The sequence below is a fragment of the Amblyomma americanum genome, chromosome 7 (assembly GCF_052857255.1).
Source record: "Amblyomma americanum isolate KBUSLIRL-KWMA chromosome 7, ASM5285725v1, whole genome shotgun sequence".
NCBI classification, from domain to species: domain Eukaryota; kingdom Metazoa; phylum Arthropoda; class Arachnida; order Ixodida; family Ixodidae; genus Amblyomma; species Amblyomma americanum.
Window position 1 is genome coordinate 24,287,229 of NC_135503.1, and position 21,538 is coordinate 24,308,766.

The 21,538-nt window shown below is 44.6% G+C and overlaps 1 protein-coding gene across 2 annotated transcripts in view; it reads left to right on the top strand.

Annotated features, from left to right (window-relative positions):
* LOC144098700 (GRIP1-associated protein 1-like) overlaps window positions 1–21,538 on the top strand; it is a 28,889-nt gene that overhangs the window by 4,156 nt on the left and 3,195 nt on the right. Inside the window, exons 5-20 of one of the 2 annotated variants that reach the window (XR_013307224.1) lie at window positions 1,353–1,506; window positions 3,360–3,375; window positions 3,473–3,558; window positions 3,613–3,683; window positions 3,791–3,870; window positions 5,268–5,315; window positions 5,415–5,592; window positions 7,576–7,710; window positions 9,453–9,548; window positions 11,590–11,736; window positions 13,858–14,082; window positions 14,652–14,783; window positions 14,909–15,011; window positions 17,392–17,543; window positions 20,896–21,047; window positions 21,321–21,414. Coding sequence is in view for 1 of the 2 variants with exons in the window: in XM_077631517.1 (XP_077487643.1) it covers window positions 1,353–1,506; window positions 3,360–3,375; window positions 3,473–3,558; window positions 3,613–3,683; window positions 3,791–3,870; window positions 5,268–5,315; window positions 5,415–5,592; window positions 7,576–7,710; window positions 9,453–9,548; window positions 11,590–11,736; window positions 13,858–14,082; window positions 14,652–14,783; window positions 14,909–15,011; window positions 17,392–17,543; window positions 20,934–21,047; window positions 21,321–21,414 (1,831 nt within the window). In the remaining variant the exon portion in view is untranslated. The remainder of the gene's footprint in view (window positions 1–1,352; window positions 1,507–3,359; window positions 3,376–3,472; window positions 3,559–3,612; window positions 3,684–3,790; window positions 3,871–5,267; window positions 5,316–5,414; window positions 5,593–7,575; window positions 7,711–9,452; window positions 9,549–11,589; window positions 11,737–13,857; window positions 14,083–14,651; window positions 14,784–14,908; window positions 15,012–17,391; window positions 17,544–20,895; window positions 21,048–21,320; window positions 21,415–21,538) is intronic. The other variant, XM_077631517.1, reaches the window with a different exon arrangement.

Consider the following 21,538-nt stretch of genomic DNA (forward strand, 5'->3'; position numbering starts at 1 on the left):
AACCAGATAAGCAGAGAAGTGTAGATATGATAGGCAACTGAGAGTGAAAGAAAAACCTTTTTGTTATGCTTTTTAACTTCTTTAGTGCACTAGTCATGGGCACGAACACCACTGGACACCAGAACTACACCTGCACACATTGAGCAATTTGAAGGGCTTAAAAGGAAATGAAAGAACATATCAGATATGGGTGCTGAGTGAGATAGCTTCTTTTTGTCTGTAGTTGATGGGCATGCACAGAAGGTCTGGGTTTTTCACTTCCTTAAGAAGTCTGTGCACGACGCACGCAGTTGTAGAGCATTGGGGGAGGCCTTTGTCCTGTAGTGGGTGTAACGTGGCTTATGATGAGCTTGTGGTGGTGGTGATGGTGCTACCACTGCTGTTACTGGTGCTGGCTGTACGTAGCTTGGCGTTTGTTCTTTTCACATGAGGTACTAGTTATCCTTAATATGCTAATGCTGCGTGATGGGAACTGTTTTTGTATGCTCGTTGTGCATGTGCATAGTCGGTGCTTGATGGCAGCCTTATATGGTAAGAGTGCACTATAACATTCTGCTTATGATAGTGATAACATTTTAATTAAAGAAGCAAGTATGTAGCAGTAACAAATATGCTGATATGGTGAGTATTATGAGAGCAGCAGAATCCTTTGGGTGCAGATCTGTGCTCCTAAACTATAGGCATGTCATTACCCTCTTTGCTCTGCTGTGCAGAGCTGGTGGCCTTGTTATATTATAATTCTCATCACATCTGAGTGAGGTTAACTTATCTTTAGTTTCTTTTATGAAAATGCTCAGCATTTATCTAGTGTTGCAGTGCTGTGAATGGAAAGGTCTGGAGGTAGTGTGGGGTTTGTGCAGTATGATACCAAAAGCAAATTTATAGATTTAATTCTGTTTACACAAAGGACCTCAGCAATTGAAGGCATTTGGAATTGAAAAAAAGGAAGAGTAAATAAATACTTCCTAAAGTGCACTCTTTAGAATGTCAGAACACTCAAATTTGCATCAGCTTCACATGCCTTGGCATCATGTCGTCATTAATTTTGCTAACATTCACCTGTGTTGTGAAGCTGAGCGCCCTACAATGTGACTAAATTTCACAGTGCAGTTTTTCACCCTTTAGTTGTGCAGTGTAGCATTGCACTCTTAGGTACTTTTGACGAGTTGAGTTTGTGGCAGTACTAATATTATGTTGTAGATTAAATGCATTCTTCTCATAAACCCACTGTTAGTGAGAAAACACATGTATGAATGAGTTATTCATTGCCATTGCTTCTTTTCACGGACCCCTTCATAAAACTTTGCCACTGCCTGGCACCTGAAAACAGCGTTTCTTTTGCACTTGCATAGACGGTCACGGAAAATGAAGCCTTGGAGCGGAAGTTGGAGGAACTGCAAGGCATACGGCCACCCAAGAGGAGTCCCGAGCCGTGCGACCAAAAGTCTCTCGATGAAATACGCCGCTTGCAGGCGGAAAACCTGGCCTTGCAGAAATCGCTTGCAGGTACATAGAGGGTGGGTGTGGTTGGTGTTGGGAACAGAAGGAGGGAAGGGGATAAGAGAGGCCCCTCCGTCCTGCGGTGGAGTTTTATTTTACAGACAACTATCCCAAGAGTGCTGTTTACTAGGAACACCCCCTTTGTAGATGTGTTGCAGGTGAGTAAATTGAAGGTGCACTAAAGTGGATTCTGAGCTCGCCTTTTTACAGCGAGAACTCGATCTACACGCTCTAAGCGTTATCAGAAACTTCGAATTATTGCCCTGTGCGGCCGATTTTTCTATTAAATCGAATGAAACTTCCCGGCTCCCACCTTTTTTTTTTTTGAACTCCCCTCCTAAAGTAGGAGGAGTCAACCGACGCGTGCAGCGCCTTTCAGCCAGTCACGTGGTGGCTTGCCGCTCTGCCATGGGCGGAGTGATGCGTAAATCAAAGAGTCCACGCGTGTTTTTATTTCCGTGGGCCCAATTTGCAACTATGTTGTCCGCAACTGAAACTATTTGTTCACGGAAACCAAAAATCCACAGTAAAAGCAAAAGCAAAGCCGCCACTTGACTGGCTGAAAGGCAGTCAACGCGTTTGTTGACTCCTCCTACTTTTGGAGGTGAGGTAAAAAAAATGGCGAGAGCTGGGACGTTTAATTCGATTTAATAGGGAAATCAACTGCACAGGACAACAATTTGAAGTTTCTAAGAATGCTCGGAGCGTATAGATCGAGTTTTCATAGTAAAAAGATGAGCTTAGAATCCTCTTTAGTGCACCTTTAAAGTCAGGTTGTATGGCTGTTGAATAGCAGGGTTTATTAGCCGTAGCCTTTTGCACATGACCCATGCTTCTGTGTTGCCATGGGTGACACACAGCATGGTGTATATTCAAAGAGGCACTGGGGGCAAGTTGAAGTGGGCCTGTATTCATAAATCACTGTACTCTAATGTCCAAGTGACTACTCTCCTTTAAAACGGAGCTTTTATAATCTAAAAAAAAGGCAAAAAAATTAAGTACAGATATCATTACCTCCAGCACTTTTCACAAGCAAATTGCAGCGCGTCTACATAGATTTTTTGTGCTGATCCCTGAGGCTAGGCTGCTCTGCTATTCAATTTCAAACACTGATGACGGAGTACCTTTCGGTTTTAATGTTGAGAATTTGAAATGAGTGACAGGAAAATTTATAAATCAGATTTTTTGAGCAATAAACGTGCTTTGCTGCTGGACAAACATTGACATAGCCAGAAAAAGCTGTAGAATCGATTTCGGCTATGCAAAAATTGTATGGAAATGTCCCTTTAAGGAGGGTTTTGAGGCGGGTTAGTTGGTGGATTTCGTTCATGATTGAACTGCGCGAAAGAAACGGGGACCAAGAAGAAACACGTACACACACACAGCGCATACCCGTACACACACACAGCGCATTGCCCGTAGCACAACAAACCAAGACAAGGGACGTGTTATCGGTAACGGAGTTGACAGCCTCATCCGCACTGTAAGTGAACGTCCACCAAAGAACCCTCCTTTAAAGAAAAAAAAAAAGTCTGCGCTGTGTGTGTGTACGTGTTTCTTCTTGGTCCCCGTTTCTTTCGCGCAGTTCAATCATGAACGAAATCCCTTTAAGGAGGTTTGCGTTTTGTTGGCACAGTACATAATTTACTGAAATCTGTGAGCTCTATGCATTATGTGGGCATTTGGCACATATGTAAGCTAATTTTTCACCTCCCAGAGAATTGCCTTGAAATCATACTGGAACAAAATCTGATTTCTTAGTTCTCAGTATTTTCTTTGCTTTCCTTTCTTTTGTTGCAATTGCACATCACTTGTTGGCTGTTGAAATACACCTCTTTTGTCTCTTTCCTGTCTTGCAGAGCTTCGTGGAAGCACGTGAGTATTGCTCTTTTCACCGCTGCCTGCGTCCTTGATACTGACAGTGTCCTTGACACATTGACGGTGACAATGCCCCCATCCTTGTGCATTGCAGCAATGGGCTTCTGCCCGCGCTCGATCACCCCCTCATGGTTGATGGTGAAGATGGCCTCTCTGAAGCCGTTGACCAGAAGGCCCTGGGTGAGTCTCTTTAGGTTGAAAACCGAGCTTCTCTCATTTCCTCTGCTCTTTCAGATGCGAAGCTACGGCTCAACATTGAGATAGAAGAGAAGAACATGCTTAGAAAGCACTTGTCCGAACTCGAGGTGGGACCACTGTGTCGTGATTTTCTCTTTTTCGTAGTTAGGTGTTTGTGTGGCGGTACCATAACACTTTCTCTGTTCACAATATTTTTGTCTTTCTCTCAATTCAGGAGAAGCTGAAGGAAATGACGGAGAACTTGGAAGATGAAAAGGAAAAGCTGCAAGAAAAGCTAAAGCGCAAGCATGAAAGGTAAAAAGTTAACACCTGTGAGAGCGTTTTCTTGAGTGTAGCTCACTACCTTGCATCACATGTAGAGTGCCCAGTAAATGAGATGTGGTATGTATTCAGAGCAATTGGCTTTCAGTGCGTTGAGTATTTTGGTGAAGTGCACATGGGTTGAGAGAGTTTTAAAATCTGCGACTGAAGCATGCAACTATGATTTGAAACCGTCATTGAGTGGAAACTTAACAGCATGCCATTACGCTGCCCCAGATACACCTGGGACCATGCGCTCCAAGTGCCATTTTTTATTTGCATGTGGTGATGTGCATCCACGTTTGGTAATCGCATTCTGGTGTGTTGTGTTTTGGGTGGGCTTGTCTAGCGGCTGAGAGAGAATGTGGGTGCTTGTGCATAATCCTTAGTGCAAAACTCTGCGGTTCTGAATGTGTAGCCTGATGCGGTCAAACCTAGCCAATCTCTTTGCAGTATTTTGCAGCAAACACAATTTCCACCCCAATTTACTCTTAGAAGAGAATGCAGTAGTAGACTCATCGCGATTTGTTAGGCTCCTAATGGAAGGAAATATTATAAACCAACTCTAACACATCAAGAGCTGTTAGTTTGTCACCACAGCAGTCATTTTTTTTTCAAACCTTTGTTTGGCACATGATAGCCTTAGTTGTTTATGCGCCATAAATCCCAAAGCATAAACCAACTCTGACACATCAAATCTGTTAATTTGTCACCACAGCAGTCATTTTTTCAAACCTTTGTTTGGCACATGATAGCCTTAGTTGTTTATGCGCCATAAATCCCAAAGCATACGCACATGTTCTCTTCAGTATCAGAGATGTGGTCGAGTATGTTGCTGCAGCTGGCAAAGGACAGGGTTAATTGGAGAAACATCGGAGAGGCCTTTTTCCTGCAGTGGGTGTAGTCAGGATGATGATGATGATGATGACGACGATGATGATGTTGTTGTCTCAATTAGACCAGCTGTCTGGTATTTGATCGCTTCTTCCTTACCGTGTCCTTGGTGCTGCTAGCATATTATCATTCGGTAGGGTCATTAAAATGACCTGCTATTGTAATAAATCTGTGAGTCACGAAAGGCAAGCAAAGCTGTTAATTTGTCATACTTTAAATTAAGTGCTCGCAAACACACCCAACAATGGCTTCACAGTGATAGCGATTTTTTTAGCTAAATTAGTTAAAGCCATCTTGGAACCAAGGATTTAGAGATCAAAATGTTTTAGCGTGGACAGATTTTTCGTAGCTGTTGCTCCTGCTGCCGCAATAGTAATTAGTTTTGAAACTTGGTGTCTACAGCAATTAGCAAGGTTGCGATTAAAGCAGTTTGGGAGAAGGTTGTGCAGTATATTTCTGAGAGTGGCCCTCTGCTGTCTGGCTTTTTTTCTCTGCAGCTTTCTCCAAATCCAGCAGGAAAAGGACATGGTACTTGCAGAGAGCAAGTGAGTCTGGTCTTCCGTGATCATGGCAGCTAGCCGAAATTACATCTACCCCAAGCTACTGACTGGAGGCATTGTTCTTGGCCGGGGTGGGTATCACAGGAAAGCCTTGGAGATGATGCAGATCGCCAAGGACCAGGAGATCCAGCAGCTGAAGGAGATGACTCAACGCCTGCAGAGCCAGCTGAACAGCGCCCTGGTCTCACAGCAGGACCACCAGACGGTCAGCACTAGCACTATCCAACAGCTTGAGGAGACCATCACCGAGCTTCAGACCAAGGTGCGTACGGACGGACCAGCCTTGAGGAGGGACATGAGCAAGCCCCTACGCACTTGCTGTGCAGAGCAGCTGCACAGTTCATTCATGCTGAAGCATATGTGAGAAGCAATTTAAAGAAAATGCTTGTTTTTTTTTTTTTTTTTTACTGGGAGAAACAGTTTGAATGTATATAATACTACTATTACTACTAATAATAATATGAGGAAAGGAAATGCACTGCACTTTTCTCACTTTGTTGTGAGGAAAAGAAAGGTACAATAACTATCTCACTCTGGGCTGATACTTCAACCAACCATGCCCCGTGAGGGAAGGGATGAAGGAGGGAGAGAAAGAAGGAAAAGAGAGAGTGTGTGCTATAGTTGAGGGCTTCGAAATCGTTTGGACCATCCCGGGTTGTTTAATTGGGCTGGTGACTAGCATCGCACAGCACGCAGGTGTCTTATGCATTTTGCCTCCATCGAAATGCGGCCCCTGCAGTGGGATTTTATTCTTTGCCTCCGTCCCAGGTGAAGGCCACAACCACTATGTTAGGGTGGACACATAAACCATGGTGTGAGGGAGGGGATAAAGGTGAGGCAGGGAGTTAGATGAGAGAGATGAAGAGGTGTCATAGTGGAGGGCTCCGGCTTAAACTAAATTTTGATCACCCGGGTTTTTTTAAAGCCAACTGGAACAAAATTTTTTGTCTTGTAAAACTTATCTTGGTACTATGCCAAGGGAGAGTGCTAGAGCAAGAGATTAAATTCGTATTAGAAGTGAATGTGTCTTGAATCGCTTGCGGAAGTCGTCATTTTTCAGAGAAACTACACAAAGGGTGGCCATTATCAAGTGCCGGAAATGGCGCAACACTTCAAATTACTCAGACTCATAGCTGCACTGATTTGGCGACTCACCGCTACCCGTAGAAGCTGCAGCAAGCGGCTGCGTTTTGCAAGCGTGTAAGTGAGTGATGTGAGCGCTGATCACACAAATTTACTGCACTGTGTGAAGGAATGTCGGGAACAGGAAGCACTTCTTGTTTCCCCATCGTCTGCTTTTGTCCTGTCACTGATGGGAGGTGGTGCGTTTGGTATGGCTTTTGCGAAAACTTTTTTTTTCTGGAATTGCCATGGCGATGCGAACTTTCAGTTCATTCTGACCAAATCGGGAGAGGAATGCCACGATAAAGAAAACTGATAGCCGCATGTTGCACATCATCAGCTGCTTTCTGTGCTTTGAAGACGAATGGAATCTTACTTCAAGTGTGGTGCGGGTGTGGACGTTTGTGCTTCCGATGGCTACACAGCATTTTGACATTGCGCTAGTGACTGAAATTTTGAAAATTTAACCACAGTAGCAATCCTAGGACTGCCGAGCCACATTTTAGCCTTTAGCATTCCATTCCACGCCACCTGTTGAACATTGCTCATGATTAGTTTTATGACATACTCACCACATTAAGAAGAGCCATTCTGTTTAAAGTAAAACTTTGTTGTAGTTGGCCTTTGATGTGCTCTGACATCTCATAACGCACTGGTGTCTTCTTCATTTGGCCTCCATTGAAGCATGGCCACTGTTGTAACCGCTGAGGTAGCGTGTCGAGTACATAGAACTGGCGGAATTTTAGAAAAGTTTCTGAATGTTGTAAATCTATTACTTGTCACATAACTTTAGTTTAGATTTCACATCTGTACTACTGCCTTCTTGGCTGTATCTATATTTCTGTATGAGGCAAGCTGCCATTGTGTCAGAGTGGCTATTCATGCTGCATTGATATGCATGTATAGACTGACAAATGAATGGCCACTACTGTGTAAGTCTGCTGCTCAGGAATAATGATGATCACTGCTGAAAAACAAACAAGCAAGTTTGAAACATTGGACTGTTGTGTCTTAGAGTTTAGTTATGGTTTTTTTTGTGTGTGTGTGATGCATTGGCCTTTCTGTGTTGTGCCTTTGAGAGGTGTTTACAGAATGTTCCTGTGTTCCTTCTTGTCTCTTCCAGCTAAACAATGCCTCCCCGGAACTTCTGCAACAAACCCTCGCTGAAAAGGCATCCTTAGAGATGCTTGTTAGAGAAACTATGGAGAAGTGTGAACAGGCTGAGGCTCAGACACAGAACCTTCTTAAAATGAACGAGGTGAGTCATCCCCATAGTTCATGCTTTTTTGGGGGTGTGTGAGTTTGAGTAATGATAAATTTTACCAGATTTGTTTGAAAATGGATTGTGGCTTTCCTTAATTTGTGGTAAACCTGTCGTTCGAGTATGGGCACTGAGCAGAGCAGGTGTGTGACTTTGGGGTTTTGGTCTTGTTAAGGCACAGTGCTTGTACAATATGCTCTCATCATTAGTTCAAACTTCAAGGGATGAAACATTTTTGTTTGAATTATCAGAGGTACACCTTAATTTAATTGATATAAAAATTTAATTGATATAAAAATAGGCAATGGTTGTCTGCTTTTAAATGAAAACTGCTGGAAATGATGATTTTTCACTATTCTGTGACTGTAAGCTAAATGCAATTTGCTTTATGGATATCTGCATACAAATAACACTTTGGATCCATTTCTCTATGCAAATATTAGTAAAAGCTTTAACACAATATAAAATATTGGTGAAAGGCAGTGATAAATTTACTTAAGTTGGTTGAAAAAAGCTTAAATAATGCGCTGGTGTCCCAATAGAGTGAAACCACATTAAGACCGTAAGGGACTAAAAAAAATAGTTGAGCAATTACAAAAAAAAAATTCAGAAACAGTTTCACACCGCAGCAAATTTAATTGATATAAAAATAGGCAATGGTTGTCTGCTTGTAAATGAAAACTGCTGGAAATGATGATTTTTCACTATTCTGTCATGGTGTACTACATGCCCACTGTAGGGAATATCGAAACAGAACTGCTACAAAATAGTGAGGCCTTCCACGGCCTCCTTCACAGGTGAATGCAGTAGCGGTGGACTTTCCTCATGTGCAGCAGTGTCCAACGCCGCACCACTCAACAAGCAGCTCATGATGAGCGCACATTTTTGATGCACATGGCCTTGTGCATGGAAGCGAGGGGAAATAACATTTGCGCCAGAACGACGAGACTCCTCCTAAAAAGGAGAAAAAAAAAAAAGACCAGTAATGCACCAGTTAGCGCCTGAACTGTGTGGAGATGGGCTTGGCTTGTTGAAACGCTACCGACAGCCACAATTGTCGCGGGTTGGTAGCAAAACTGAAAACGAAACTACATACGCAGTGACGGGGGTGACTTGATTAGCATGGCCCCCCTTAGGACTGTCTCTGAGTTAATCGGTTGGAAAGGCCGAATTTTCAGCTTGCACGGTGAGCTGAAATTCTCAATTCAACCTTGGTCGCTGTCCTTTAGCGCACCAGGAGCGTTGGAGCATGACAACAAGTTTGAATCAATCGAATTCAAGAGAAATTGCAGTACGAGTGAAGTGGCTTTGAAATGCATTGAAAATACAGCCAGCCAACCAAAATTATGAAATTTGTTCGAATTGACTATAAGTGCGAATTATCCGAGTTTGAATTGTCAGGAGTCTGCCGTAGTTCATAGACATGTTTGATCATGTCATGGCTTTGGTCGGCCCACTTCATAGGATTTAGGTTATCATCCTTTTCCTTCTGTAGCACAATTTGGTGAGCTTGTTCAGAAGGAATTAAATGTTGGTTGTCATAGACTTCACTCGTGTCTTCTGATAAAACCGAAAACGCTGGTTTGAATAAACCGGAGGTTCAAATTAAGGTGAGTTCGACAAACAAGAGTTCTCTGTATTGCAGTAAATTGAGGTAATAGCAGCAGTTTGAGTGCCTATGCAGAAGCTTATTGCATGTCTGGAGGAAATATAATTGTGAGTTTCATTTCGTTTTGCAGGAGATGAGCTCCAAGATAACTGCCATGCAGAATACGATGGATGGTTTAGAAGATGCATCACGGAGTAGTGCCATTGCAGCCTCTGAGGCCAACAAGGTGAGAGAGCAGCCGATGGGGCAGCTTTGCGTGCTTGCAAGCACGGCACTTTTTGCCCACTTTTGCAATTAGGGAGTAATTACTCATCAGCATCCACACTTTGTCATAGAGCGTTGTGTTGATCTAAACTGAAATTAAGGTCTTATCCTGGTGAAAAAGAGTAGATACTCATTACAGTGATAGCAGGAAGAACTTAAAAAGGTGGAAAAATGGGAAAACCATGTGGGGTCTGTTGTGCGAGTGCTCAAGAGTGGGTGGCATGGCTCTTTTAAAAAATTTTGCTGCAAGAAACATGCTAAAATGCATCTTATTGATTTTTCTTGCCATCAGGGAATGCAATAAAGGTAAAATCGTCCTGCTATTAAATGAGTTGTAGCGTTCTGAAGCTTCCACTTCATAAACAGGAAGAAAAATTTGCTTTCCTGTTTCTGAAGTGGCAACTTCAAAACCCTCTAAAGTGGTAGCCACATGAAATGATGTTCCTATTGATAAAACTTACGATGGCAACTGCCACCACCTAACTCTGCCGCTTGTACACCCGCACTAACTAAATGAGACTTGGCGGCAGAGCGGCACATTTCAGCAACGTTGCTTGATTGCAGCTGCTTCTATGTTCATCACCTCGTGTTATCAAATGATTAGACCTGTGCTAGTACACTGCACCATGGCACCTAACTACATTTCTGATGTTGCCGCTGCTCGGCTGCTGACCTGAAAGACGCGGGCTTTATCCCGGCCGCAACGGTTGCATTTTGATGAAGGTGAAATGCTTGAGTCCCGTGTGCTGTTCGATGTCAGTGCACGTTCCCCAAGTGGTCGAAATTTTCAGAGTCCTTCACTACGGCATCTCTCATAGCCTGAGTCGCTTTGGGACGTTAAACCCCTTGTAATAATTGAGAAACATATCCTGCAACACCGTTTCCTGTTCCACAGTTCCTACCATGCGGGCTTTCACTGAGCTGTCTAGATGCGTGATGTGATGAAACGAGCATCGGCAGCTTCTTCGCTGAAACTGTGCTAGGAAAATGAACTTCACTCGCAAAATAGATCAGAAGTCTCGTATATACCTGTAACGTCTTTATTGCCCTTTTTCATGAGCCCTTCCTCGAAGTGGGTGAAATTTTATGCAAACTCTGAACCTGAGCGACGCAATGAGCAACAGGGGTTTGGTGGTCCTTGGCTCATTGTGGTGCGTGTCACCGCGAATTACCGCCTCATGTGATTAGCGCTTCTATGATAGGCAGGACGGTAATTTTACCCTTATTGCATTTCTTTATGTCAAGGGAAACGAATGGCATGCAATTTTAGCAAGTTCCTTTCTGCAAAGTATCTTCAAAGCTGTCTACAAAAAGTTGCATAGCGTGTTGCATAGGTGCACAAGGACTTTTTTTTACAAAAATAAATGGCATGTTTGGAATTGGTGCACAGAAATTTCGTAACTGTGACTTCATCAATAAAAAAATTTCTGAAGACCCTCTTCTCGATCTGGGCACAATGTTTGATGCACTGCCTTGCTGTAAGAAGGGGCATTCACATTGGCTATTACAAAGATCTGGTGAGCTCTGTCAGGCCCATTGGAAAAGTTTGTTGGAAAGCCCGTTGAAAAGCCCGTTGCTGTAGTTTGTTTAATTACTTTTGCTGAATTTGCATTCAGCTGCAAAAGAAGTTCTGGACTATGCTTATTGTGCGTGCGCATGCATGTGTGTGTGTCAGAAGGCTGCAGTAGCAACGAGAACAAGCACCAGGCATTCACAATTCTTTGGGACCTCCCTGCCTTTCCGTTCATCTTGCTCTCTCTCTGTCTTTTGGAAGCTTGAAGGAAGATCATGGGAAGCTGGTGCCATCGTCATTTTGAAAAGCACTGATGGGACAGTTCATTTTTTTTTTTTGAGTGAGCACATGTAAATTTCTTTAGCTTTTTGTTTTTCTGCTCCATTGCTCAGTAAGCACACATGAGTTTTCTATCTTTAACAGTTGTACACCATTCACTAACCTACAGCTGCTGAAATGTGCATAAGAGTGTGCATGTGGTATTGCGCAGGTGGCGGAGAAGCGCAAGGCTCTGGTAGAGGAGATGGGCGCCCACCTGCTGGAGGAGGAGGCCAAGCACCGGCAGGCCATGCAAGACCTTGAGCTCAACTTCCAGGAGAAGCTAAAGCAGGTCACCGAGGCATTGCTGGTTGAGCAGGTCTCTCTCTCTTTTTCTTCTGTGTTCATTTGTGGCAGTTCTTATGCGCACACTACACAAATCCAGCTTCTTATTTAACCCTTGCGGAGACCACTTGCCATTTATATTTAACAAGTATTTTTTTTTTCACATGAAAAGTCTTTGCAGGCCAAAAGAAAAACGACTTATTTTGTCTTCAAATTCGAAACACCCACTGGTAATTCAGGCATTTGCACAGTTGTGTAAAAAGCGTCGTGATGGTTGCAAAATTGTAGTGGACTTCTGATGAATGCAGGAAGTAGGCACCCGAGAGTCCACTTGGTCAGTTATCCTTTTCTTAGCATGTACAGTAGAATCTCGGTCATACGAACTCGGTTGACACGAATTTTGCAATGATACGAATTCGCAAAATTCCCCAGCCAGAGTGCACTGTGTATGATGAATGGAATCTCGGATGTTCCGAACTCTCTCCCTCGTCTCTACGGATGATACAGACGTGCGAGCCGCGACTGCGCTCTCGAGCACTAAGCGCTACCCATACATCACCAACGTCGCAATCGCTAATCACGCGGTACGCACCGCGCGCAGTGAGCAGCGGTGCGAAGCCCGCACATTGCCCAAGCCGCGATCGCTAATCGCGCGGTAGGCACTACGCGCAGTGAGCGGCGGTGCGCGGCCCGCACATCGCCAATGTCGCGATCGCTAATCGCGCAGCGCAGTGAGCGGCGGTGCGCAGCTCGCACATCGTCGACGTCGCGATCATAAATCACGCAGCGCAGTGAGCAGCGGTGCGCAGCCCGCACATTGCTCAAGCCGCGATCGCTAATTGCGCGGTAGGCACTACATGCAGTGAGAAATGGAGCAAAATGGAGCAAAATGAAAAAGGCAAATGTGAAATGTTGTTCACCCACCTGCAGCATTTAAAATTGCTTCCACTGCACTCAACAAAACTGCTGTTGACCATTTAACAATTAGCTTTTCCTTCAGTGGGCACTTGTTTGAACTTTTCATGGTTGCTGCATCATTTCCAGCTACCTGAAAATCAATCACGCTGGTTTTGACGACCAGTGAACAAGATCGCGAATCTCGATGTCACTCAAGGATTTGCAATGCTTTGTGTTGTTCACTGCTATTTTTGTACTCCAATATTCTTTGCGTGTGTGAAGGAAGCAGCCTAGTTCGGATTCATCAGGATAGTGGCATGGCGCAGCTCTAAGGAGCATGTGCAGAAGGGCTTTTGATAGGAGCGGAGGTTGGTTGAAAAAATGAGAAGAGAACACATGCACTCCATCACCAACCCAGGGCTGCTGACACAGTGTATTCTGTATCGACAAAGGGGCTGGCGTCGCGTGCGGTTAGAACGAAACAGATACTTTATTCTGTACTGGCGCTGGCACAGTTTTACCTCGCCTGTTGCTGTCGAATGATGGTCAGGCACCAGTGAAGTTAACAGGGTTGCTGGGTCGCTTTGTCTGACATAAATTCTGGCATGACATCACTTTGTCATGTGATGTAATTCGGAGTTACACCGTTGTTTGTGCAATAATGTGTGAAGCATTCAAGAGTCCGATCAAGCATTATTCGGTGCCTATTATGCCTCGCCTATTATGCGCCCGTGCGCCTATTATAAATGGCATGACTGTGTTATCAATCAGACTTGGGTGTTCCCCAGTTTGTGGCAAACTCTGCCGTTCCTGCAGAACACCCCAGGTCTTTGAAAAAAACCGAGCTGGTGCAAGCTGCCAGTTTGAATTTTCCGATAAAATTCTCATGAAAAGTTACGGGACATCACAAGTCCTATGAATTATCAGGGATTTCGATTTAACCAAGATCGAGTTATCAAGTCTTTGACTGTAAAAGTGACCGCAGAATGCAGTAACTGGGTGTCTAGCTAACCTCATGTGTTTAGTTGTTTTCTTGCAAAAGTAAGATGTGTTGCAGTACTTTTTCTGATTCAATAATGTCTAAACTGGTCACCATCAAATCACGTCAAACTACACAGTAGTGCATGTTTTGCATGGTTTGTATACAATTGTACGCTCTTTGTATACAATTATGCGTGCAATAGCACCTAAAAGGGTGAAGTTGGCGGCGGCTGAGGATGAATGAGTAATGAAGCCTTCCTGTGCATGTGGCCTGCAGGAACAGTCGGCAAAGGCAGCTGAGAATGAAGCAGCACTGGCAATGTACAAGCGGCTGCTGCCCTCGCTCAAGGAGGAAGTGGTGCAGCTGCGCGCAGAAGCCCAGGCACAGGTGGATGAGCTGCAGGCAGCCATCGAGGCGTCCCGCAAGGAGCTGGACGAGTGCCGGACGCGCCTGTCCCAGGACTATGGCCGTCTCAAGGGGCAGCTGGATGATGCCATCAAGGTGCGGAGGAGGTGCAGGGCTCAGAAGCTGCATTTGCACCGTGCAGACAGGTTTAGGTTTAAGCTTGATGATCGGACTTGTTGTCTTGATGAATCGCCGACATATATGGGGAGGGGGGGGGGGGGGGGGGGGGGCAGTTTAAAGGGAAGAGCAGGACAAGTGCAGCACTGTTTTCATCTTGTCTGTCTTCTGTCCATTTTGTTTGCACTGCAGTCCCAAAAGCGACTTGTTTGTGTTGAGGCATAAAAAGAGAGGGGCTGTAAATAAAGTGCTGCTCACAACTGGTTGTTCACTCCAGGTGTAGCCCTATTTTTGCTTTGGTGAACTTAAAGGACGTGAGGATTCCACATTTAGTGTGCATTATTCTGTCAAGTAACGGAAAGGTGCTTTTTTTTTCTTTCATATACAGAAGATGACCTGCAGGTGTTGTGTAATTTTTGGTATGAGAACAAAATTTTGAACTTGCTACAATTTACAACTAAGCCTTTTCTACACTTTGAGTATTTTACAAGCAGTTCTTAGGAAGGTTTCGTGCGAGCTCTTGATGCATATTTGCTTTAATTCTTCAGGATCTGACCATCCAGCTGGAGATCTCCAACACGCAGAAGTGTGAATTTGAGGACGAAGTGAAAAGGCTGAAGCAGGAAATAAAAGATGGTGTGGAGGAGCGCAAAATTCAAGACAAGAAAGGTCTGTCAATGGTTAGTACTGGCTGACTTGATGTCCAGTGCTCTTGCTTAGTTTGTTTTCTGCCAGTTGGCTTTTGTCCACTTGGCAGAAGAGAGTCCCGATTTGATCATCATGAAAGTCTTCTCTCCTGCGTCAGGTGAAAGAGCTCAAACGGCAACTGCAGACTGAAAGGAGGAGGGCTGACAAGCTGCAGGAGAGGCTGCAGGAAATCCTTAATGATTCCAGCTTAGGGCGATCTGGTGAGTTTTTGCAGATGTTGAGCGTGTAGCCCGTATCATGTGGAGGTCTCGGTCTACTCTTTGCTGTCAGGTTGTGGGAACAAAAGGCTCTGTCAGATATTCATGGTCATCATCATCATCAGCCTGACTACACCCACTGCAGGGCAAAGGCCTCTCCCATGTCTCTCCAATTAACCCTGTCCTTTGCCAGCTGTGCCCACCCTATGCCTGCAAACTTGCTAATCTCATCCGCCCACCTAACCTTCTGCCGCCCCCTGCTACACTTGCCTTCTCTTGGAATCCACTCCGTTACCCTTAAGGACCAGTGGTTATCTTGCCTTCGCAGAAAAGCCTTCTCTTCTTTTCCTTCTCCTTCACCACTGCCGTGGCACCATTTTTTTTTTCAGTCAGATAATGCGTGTGGCTGAAACCTTCTCTCATGGAAGTGCGTGCACATGTTTGAAAGCTATAAATGGGAATGTTATCTTATGGCAAGCAGACTTATACCCCTGTCACACGGACACTGTAAAGGTACTTTGAACTAATGCTCCATTACTCTAAGGACGAACGCGTGCTGCCACACCGACGCGCCAAAGGACACCTAGCTCAAAGGAGCTTCGAAACAAGGCAGCTCGAGTTCGTCCTTTGAGGCTTCAAGGGAGTACTCTCTCTCCCAGCGAGTTAACAGCATAAATAAATTGAGAAAAGAAACGTTCAATTTTCGTTTTATAAATTCACTTCATAAGATTAGTGGTGTTTTAAAATATAAGATCATTTGTTTTGTGGCAGTCTCACTACGCCATACTCTCGTTCCAGATATACAGCGAGTTGGGCTCAGTGTGGCCAGCGCTGTGATGTTATGCTCTGTACTTGGAAAATCATGTCATTATTGCAGTTAAAATTGCGTTGTTTTAACATAATACGGTTATAAAACTAATTTACTAAAAAAATGTGACATTTATGTATTTACATGTGCAGTGAGGCTTGCAATTTAAATAACGCTTTTCGCCGATGAGGGCGCTAAAAAGTTCTTGCGAAGGTTATTCCGCGACCGTGTAGCACGGACGAACTCCCTTGAAGTAGTGCTCCTTTGGGAGCGTAAAGGAGCATTAGTTCAAAGCGCCTTTAGAGTGCCCGTGTGACAGGGGTATTATAAGACCATACAGCTTCTGCTGTGTTTGTCTGTTGCAAAGATTACAGCCAGAGGCAACCAACTAGAGATTCTGGAGGTACAGTCGAACTCAGATCTGTCTAATCAAAGGACATGGAGAAATAATTTGGTATATCAATATATCTGCTTGTATATATACGAAGTGGCAATAGATAAATGTATCTGTCGTTTAGAAGCAGGTATACATCGCGGCCATGCTAGTGATGTGGTTCTTGCAGTGACATACTGTCCGCCAATTCTTTGGAACTAGGCACTGCCTATCATAAAATGTCTAACCGTGCTTTCAGTAAACAATGGATGCTAATGAGTAATTAATCCTTTAATACAAATCTACTCCACCTTGGTGGATTCCCATAATTATTGAACGAACACCATTCCCACTGCGAGTTGCTGATCAAATCACTCTTGTCTTACCATTTGCTAGCCATCCCGGTTAGCTCAGTTGGTAGAGCTACTGCTCTGATTAAGCGGTGGCCCCGGGTTTGAACCCCGGACCAGGACGAATTTTTCTTCAAGTGCAATGTTTTAGTGAAAGCTGTATAGCTTTCCTCTGCAGCTGTGGGGCTGCTCTTGGGTGGATGCTGATGACGAATTACTCCTTGATTACACTATAAATAGAATAATTGCTCATTACAATTAAGGTACAGTGAGCTTCCGCAAGGTTTTAGCTAGGTTGGCTTCACTGCATGACAGTGATGTAGCATGGAAATTGATTGCAAGAGATTGAAGGCCACCTTCAAAGACACCCCACGTTCACCTCGTAACATGGTTTCAGAATGCTGGCGATACCAGAAGGTGTCCAAGGCCGTGCAGCCGGTCTGTCTCTGTATGCGGAAAGTCATCAAAGGGCACTGTTAGGAGAAGCATTGCAGTGGTGTGGTGCACGGTTCGATGTGGTGAATGACCGGGGAAATTGGAGTGCAATATACTGCACGACTTTTCTCTACTTTTACATAGGATTTTCAAGGTGATAATTTGTGTGTTCAGTATAGAGAGTAACTTGAATTATCCGGGTTTATATATCAGGGCACGACTGTATGCATGCACTGCCTGCTGGAATCTAGGAGTATTTCAGGTCTGCAGGAAGTCTGTGAATTAACTGAACATTCAAAAGCCCAGTTTCAAGTTCTAGATGCTAACTGCAAATAGCTTGCATTTAAAGATTATCTTTCACCCTTACAAGTGCTGATAGCATGTGCTCTTCTCCGCTTTTGTGTTTTGCTTGCGCAGATGACCTGTTCCAGCCGATTAGTTGTGAGGAGCGGCAGCGAGGCGACTCAAGCAGTATTGGCTCATGGAGCTATGTTTCTGGCAACAATGAGAACTCCAAGGACAGTACCAACAACAACAGCAATGGAGCGGTGTCGCTGAATGGTGAACAGGTAAGTTGCATGCTGTAGGAAGGACATATGAGGGGGGGTGCCTGGCCCTTGGCACTGGTGTGAGCAGACTGCTTGATGACATTACGTGAAAGCACCCAAAAATGGACTTGCATGCACTTGTGACAGCTGGTGGCACGTAACAAAAGTTTTCATATATGTTTCTTTTGTGTGAGAGTGATGGACAAAACTTGGGGTACTACACCTCAGAGGGGTATTTTGAGCATTTTAAGTTGAAAACAGAATTGCATTTCTTGGAGCACCCTCTCTTTGTTGCACTAAATTTGACTTCCAAATAAAAGAGCCAAGGACAGCAGACCAAGACCCGGCTGCGCAGCTGGAGGCACTGCCTGGTATGAAGTAGTAGTCGCAAATATTGATGGTTAAAGTCTGGTGCAAAAACAAGCCTGACGCTATTTTATTTGGCAAACGGGAGCTCATTATCATAAGGTAAGCAGTAATGCTTTCGAGGACATGAAAAAGCAGGATAGTTGACAGAAGGCATGCCAGGTGAGGTCTTGAAATGGGAAACCGTAAAATTGATTGGTGGTGAAGCAAAATGCTGTGCGACTTTGAAATTTGGCAAATAGATCGCCACAGAAAGGAGAACCTACAGTAGGAGTTTTGCTAAAATATTAGAACCTCAGCAGACCCCTCTAATTTGTTTTTTGAAGTGTCTGCATGTGCTTTAATAGTTCAGCGAAATGTGTCGTGAAGTAAATCGTCAGGGGACAGCTTTGCTTTCCCTCCTTGAGATGCTGCCAGCCTGCAGAAGGTTCAAAGTTTCTTTAGTGTTCTGCGGTGATGTCATGTCATGTCAGGGAAGCAGAGCTTCCCTTCTATGTGTTGTCAGAATGCCTGTTCTGCCAGAGTTGGTGTACTCGTACATTTGTGTGTGTTTGAGAGAAAACTTTCATCAAAACCATCTCCAGAAGCATACATCTATGCGACAATTCTGCAAAAGCAGTTAGATTTTGCCCTCAATGGTTACCTTGATGCTGTTACTCTAAGCCCAGGCTTAATGCACGGCGGAATTTTTCAGGAGGGTGAAGGCACGCAGAGGTGGGTCGTCGAGGGTGGTGGTGGGTGCGTGGGCAGCCCTCTAGCTAGGGGGTTGGAGGGGGGAGGTAGAGGGTGGGTGGTGCGTAGTGCTTATGTGGGGTGGAAGGTGCACTTGCTGAGGCTACACACAGACACTGGCTTCTTCGCATTGTGACACTAGTACTGCTTTCGCAGTAAAAAAAGATGTTGAAAAAGAAAAAAAGGCATTCTCAAATTACTGCATTTAGGAGTCATCAGGATTAGGATGGTTCTGGCTCCAGTCACCTTGAGTTTGGCACTCTTTGGTCAAAGATGCCTTTGCGTCATAAAAAAAAAAAAAATCACCATCATCTGAATGGCCTTGGCTGCTCTGTGCTCAATTTAAATATACATTGTCATGAACACTCGTGAACATGGCCGTAACGTATAGTTGACTGCGGTTCTTCATGCACAGTCTAGTTATGTTTAGTTAGTGTATGCTAGATTACTCACCTCACTTGGCCAGCAGAAAATCGCGGGACCTTGCTGTGGTATGAATCGACAAAGAACACTGTTTAAAATAGAAAATGTAGCTGAAGTATAACTTGAAAAAAGCCCTGAAAAATTTGCAATAAAGAAATTATTAGTAAATTAAGCTACTGTTAAAGATTCGGCGAGAGCCACCATTAGTCACAAATTACTTAGCATTGATGCTTCTTATACTCGCATTGCTGCACGACCTTTGTAGCACGAGCTTCATCTGAGATGACAGTTTCAGGTTCGCCCTTTTCGGCGAAGAAGCTGTGTGTGTGCAAAAATTTGCACAGTCTGTTGGTTGGCACTCACCGAACCCGGAAGGTGCCTCCTCCAGAACATGCTCTGGTGGGTGGATCTCTGGGCGCCTGCTACAGTAGCCGACGGGTAATTCGGACTCCAATAATTTGGACTTGTAGGATATTTCGGACCTCGATGAGGCACCGTCATTCAACCCATAGAAGCGCATACATATTCGCGACGGATATTTCGGACTTCAAAATCCGAAAGTTAGATTTTTCGCACTAATTTCAGTCGCCTTCGGGCCAAAATCTGCCATTTTATCGGCTTTTCGCCTGCACGAAAGGCACCATCTTGGATTGAGGTGGGTTTACTCTGCAGTTGGATTGGCTTGACATACTTTCTGTACCTCATTTTTGCCAGGAGAGGTTCCTGCAATCTTTGAGACTTCGAGGTGGCAGTCGGATTGTCATCGCCGTCAACTTGCTTTTGTCGCCAATGATGTCGCGGACTGTTATCGCTTGTCTCATAGTTTGAAAATTGGTTGTTGAAGAATGTTGGGGAAAGGAAATTGCGCAGTATCTGTCTCACATCTCGGCGGACACCTGAAGGGGCATTAAGAGAAGGGATAAAGGAGGGACTGAGTGAAGAAAGGAAGAAAGAGGTGGTCGTAGTGGAGGGCTCTGGAATAATTTCGACCACCTGGGGATCTTTAACGTGCACTGACATTTCGCAGCACACGGGCGCCTTTGCGTTTCGCCTCCATCGAAACGCGGCCGCCGCGGTCGGGTTCCAACCCGGTTACTTCAAATCAGTAGCCAAGTGCCCTAACCACTGAGCCACCGCAGCGGGTCTCATACGTTCGCCATTCGCCGTTTCGTCACTTGGGTTAATCCGACCGCGTCGACCGAGTGGCGCTTAGTCTTCATGAAGTTACATCCGTTCGCCGTTTTGTGATTGCATTCGGTAGTTCCACCGCTTTGAACGAAACATTCCTTGTCTTTGCGTGTGTTTGACGAGTGGTGTGGTGCACACTCGGGTTGTGGACAACATCGTGCCGCCGGGTCCGTCAAAGAAGCGTGGGAAGTATTCAACTAAATGCCATGACCTTGCTGTCTGGCGTGTACAGTGAAAGTGCTACTTTGGCGCAAATACAGGCGCAAATCGCCGTCTGCAAGAGAAAAAATCAGTGACATTTTTTAGCCGATTTCATCTCAATAAATTGATTTTTTTTCTACTTCACGGATTTTTCGGACTATTCGATTATTCGGATAATTTTTTGTGTCCCTTCGAGTCCGAAAAATTGGTCGACGACTGTATACTTTACGTACTTTATCCATGCGAAAGCCCGGGGTGGGCTTCATATAATGGCTCTCACTGTAAAAGAAACTACAGTATATATTGTTGCATGCAGCACAGCGTGTGATTTATGCGCAGGTGCTGTTTTTAGTGCTTTGTTACCGAAAAGTGGAAAGGTGAACTTTACATTGGTTGGGAAACTCGTGTGTGTACTTGTAAATGAGCAGTTGATGCAGTAGAAGTGCTTTGTACCCTTCGTTAGTGCCATTGCGGATGATCAGACCATCTTCTGTGTACCAGGCACCTCCTCCTCCTCCAAGCAAGGCATCCCCTGGCCTTCTGGAGCAGGAGAACAACGACCTGGTTAGCCGGCTGGCAGCCCTGCAAGAGGAGAAGTGGATCATGGAGGAGAAGGTTTGTGGGAACACTTACTGCTAACCATGTGGTCTCCTAGCGTCTTACGTTACCTCATTTCTTTACTTCATGCAGATGTGTGGTATTTTTGTGACGCCTTTTTAGCACAAGATCTGCTCGCAGCAGAGTCAGGTACTAAAGTTGGTGAAAAGGGCTCATGGAATTTGCTCAAGTTGATGAGACTTTCCCAGTGTCACGATTATGTTGCAAAAATGTAGTCTGTACAAGCCTTTCGAATATTTTTTTGTTTCTGTTTCGTGCGTCTATTTCTAGATTAACCACCTTGAGGTGAGCAATTCTTCCATGGCTGATGACTTGGTCAACAAGACGGCCATCATCCAGTACTATTGCATGGACAGCAAGTATGGTAGGTGCCATGTTGATAGCCATCGTTGACTACTCAGTTTTGCTATTCTAAAGAGAGTTGTAAAACTCGTCTTTTAGCTTATTCTGTATCTTAAGGAATGGTGGTGTGTTTGCTACTCATACCA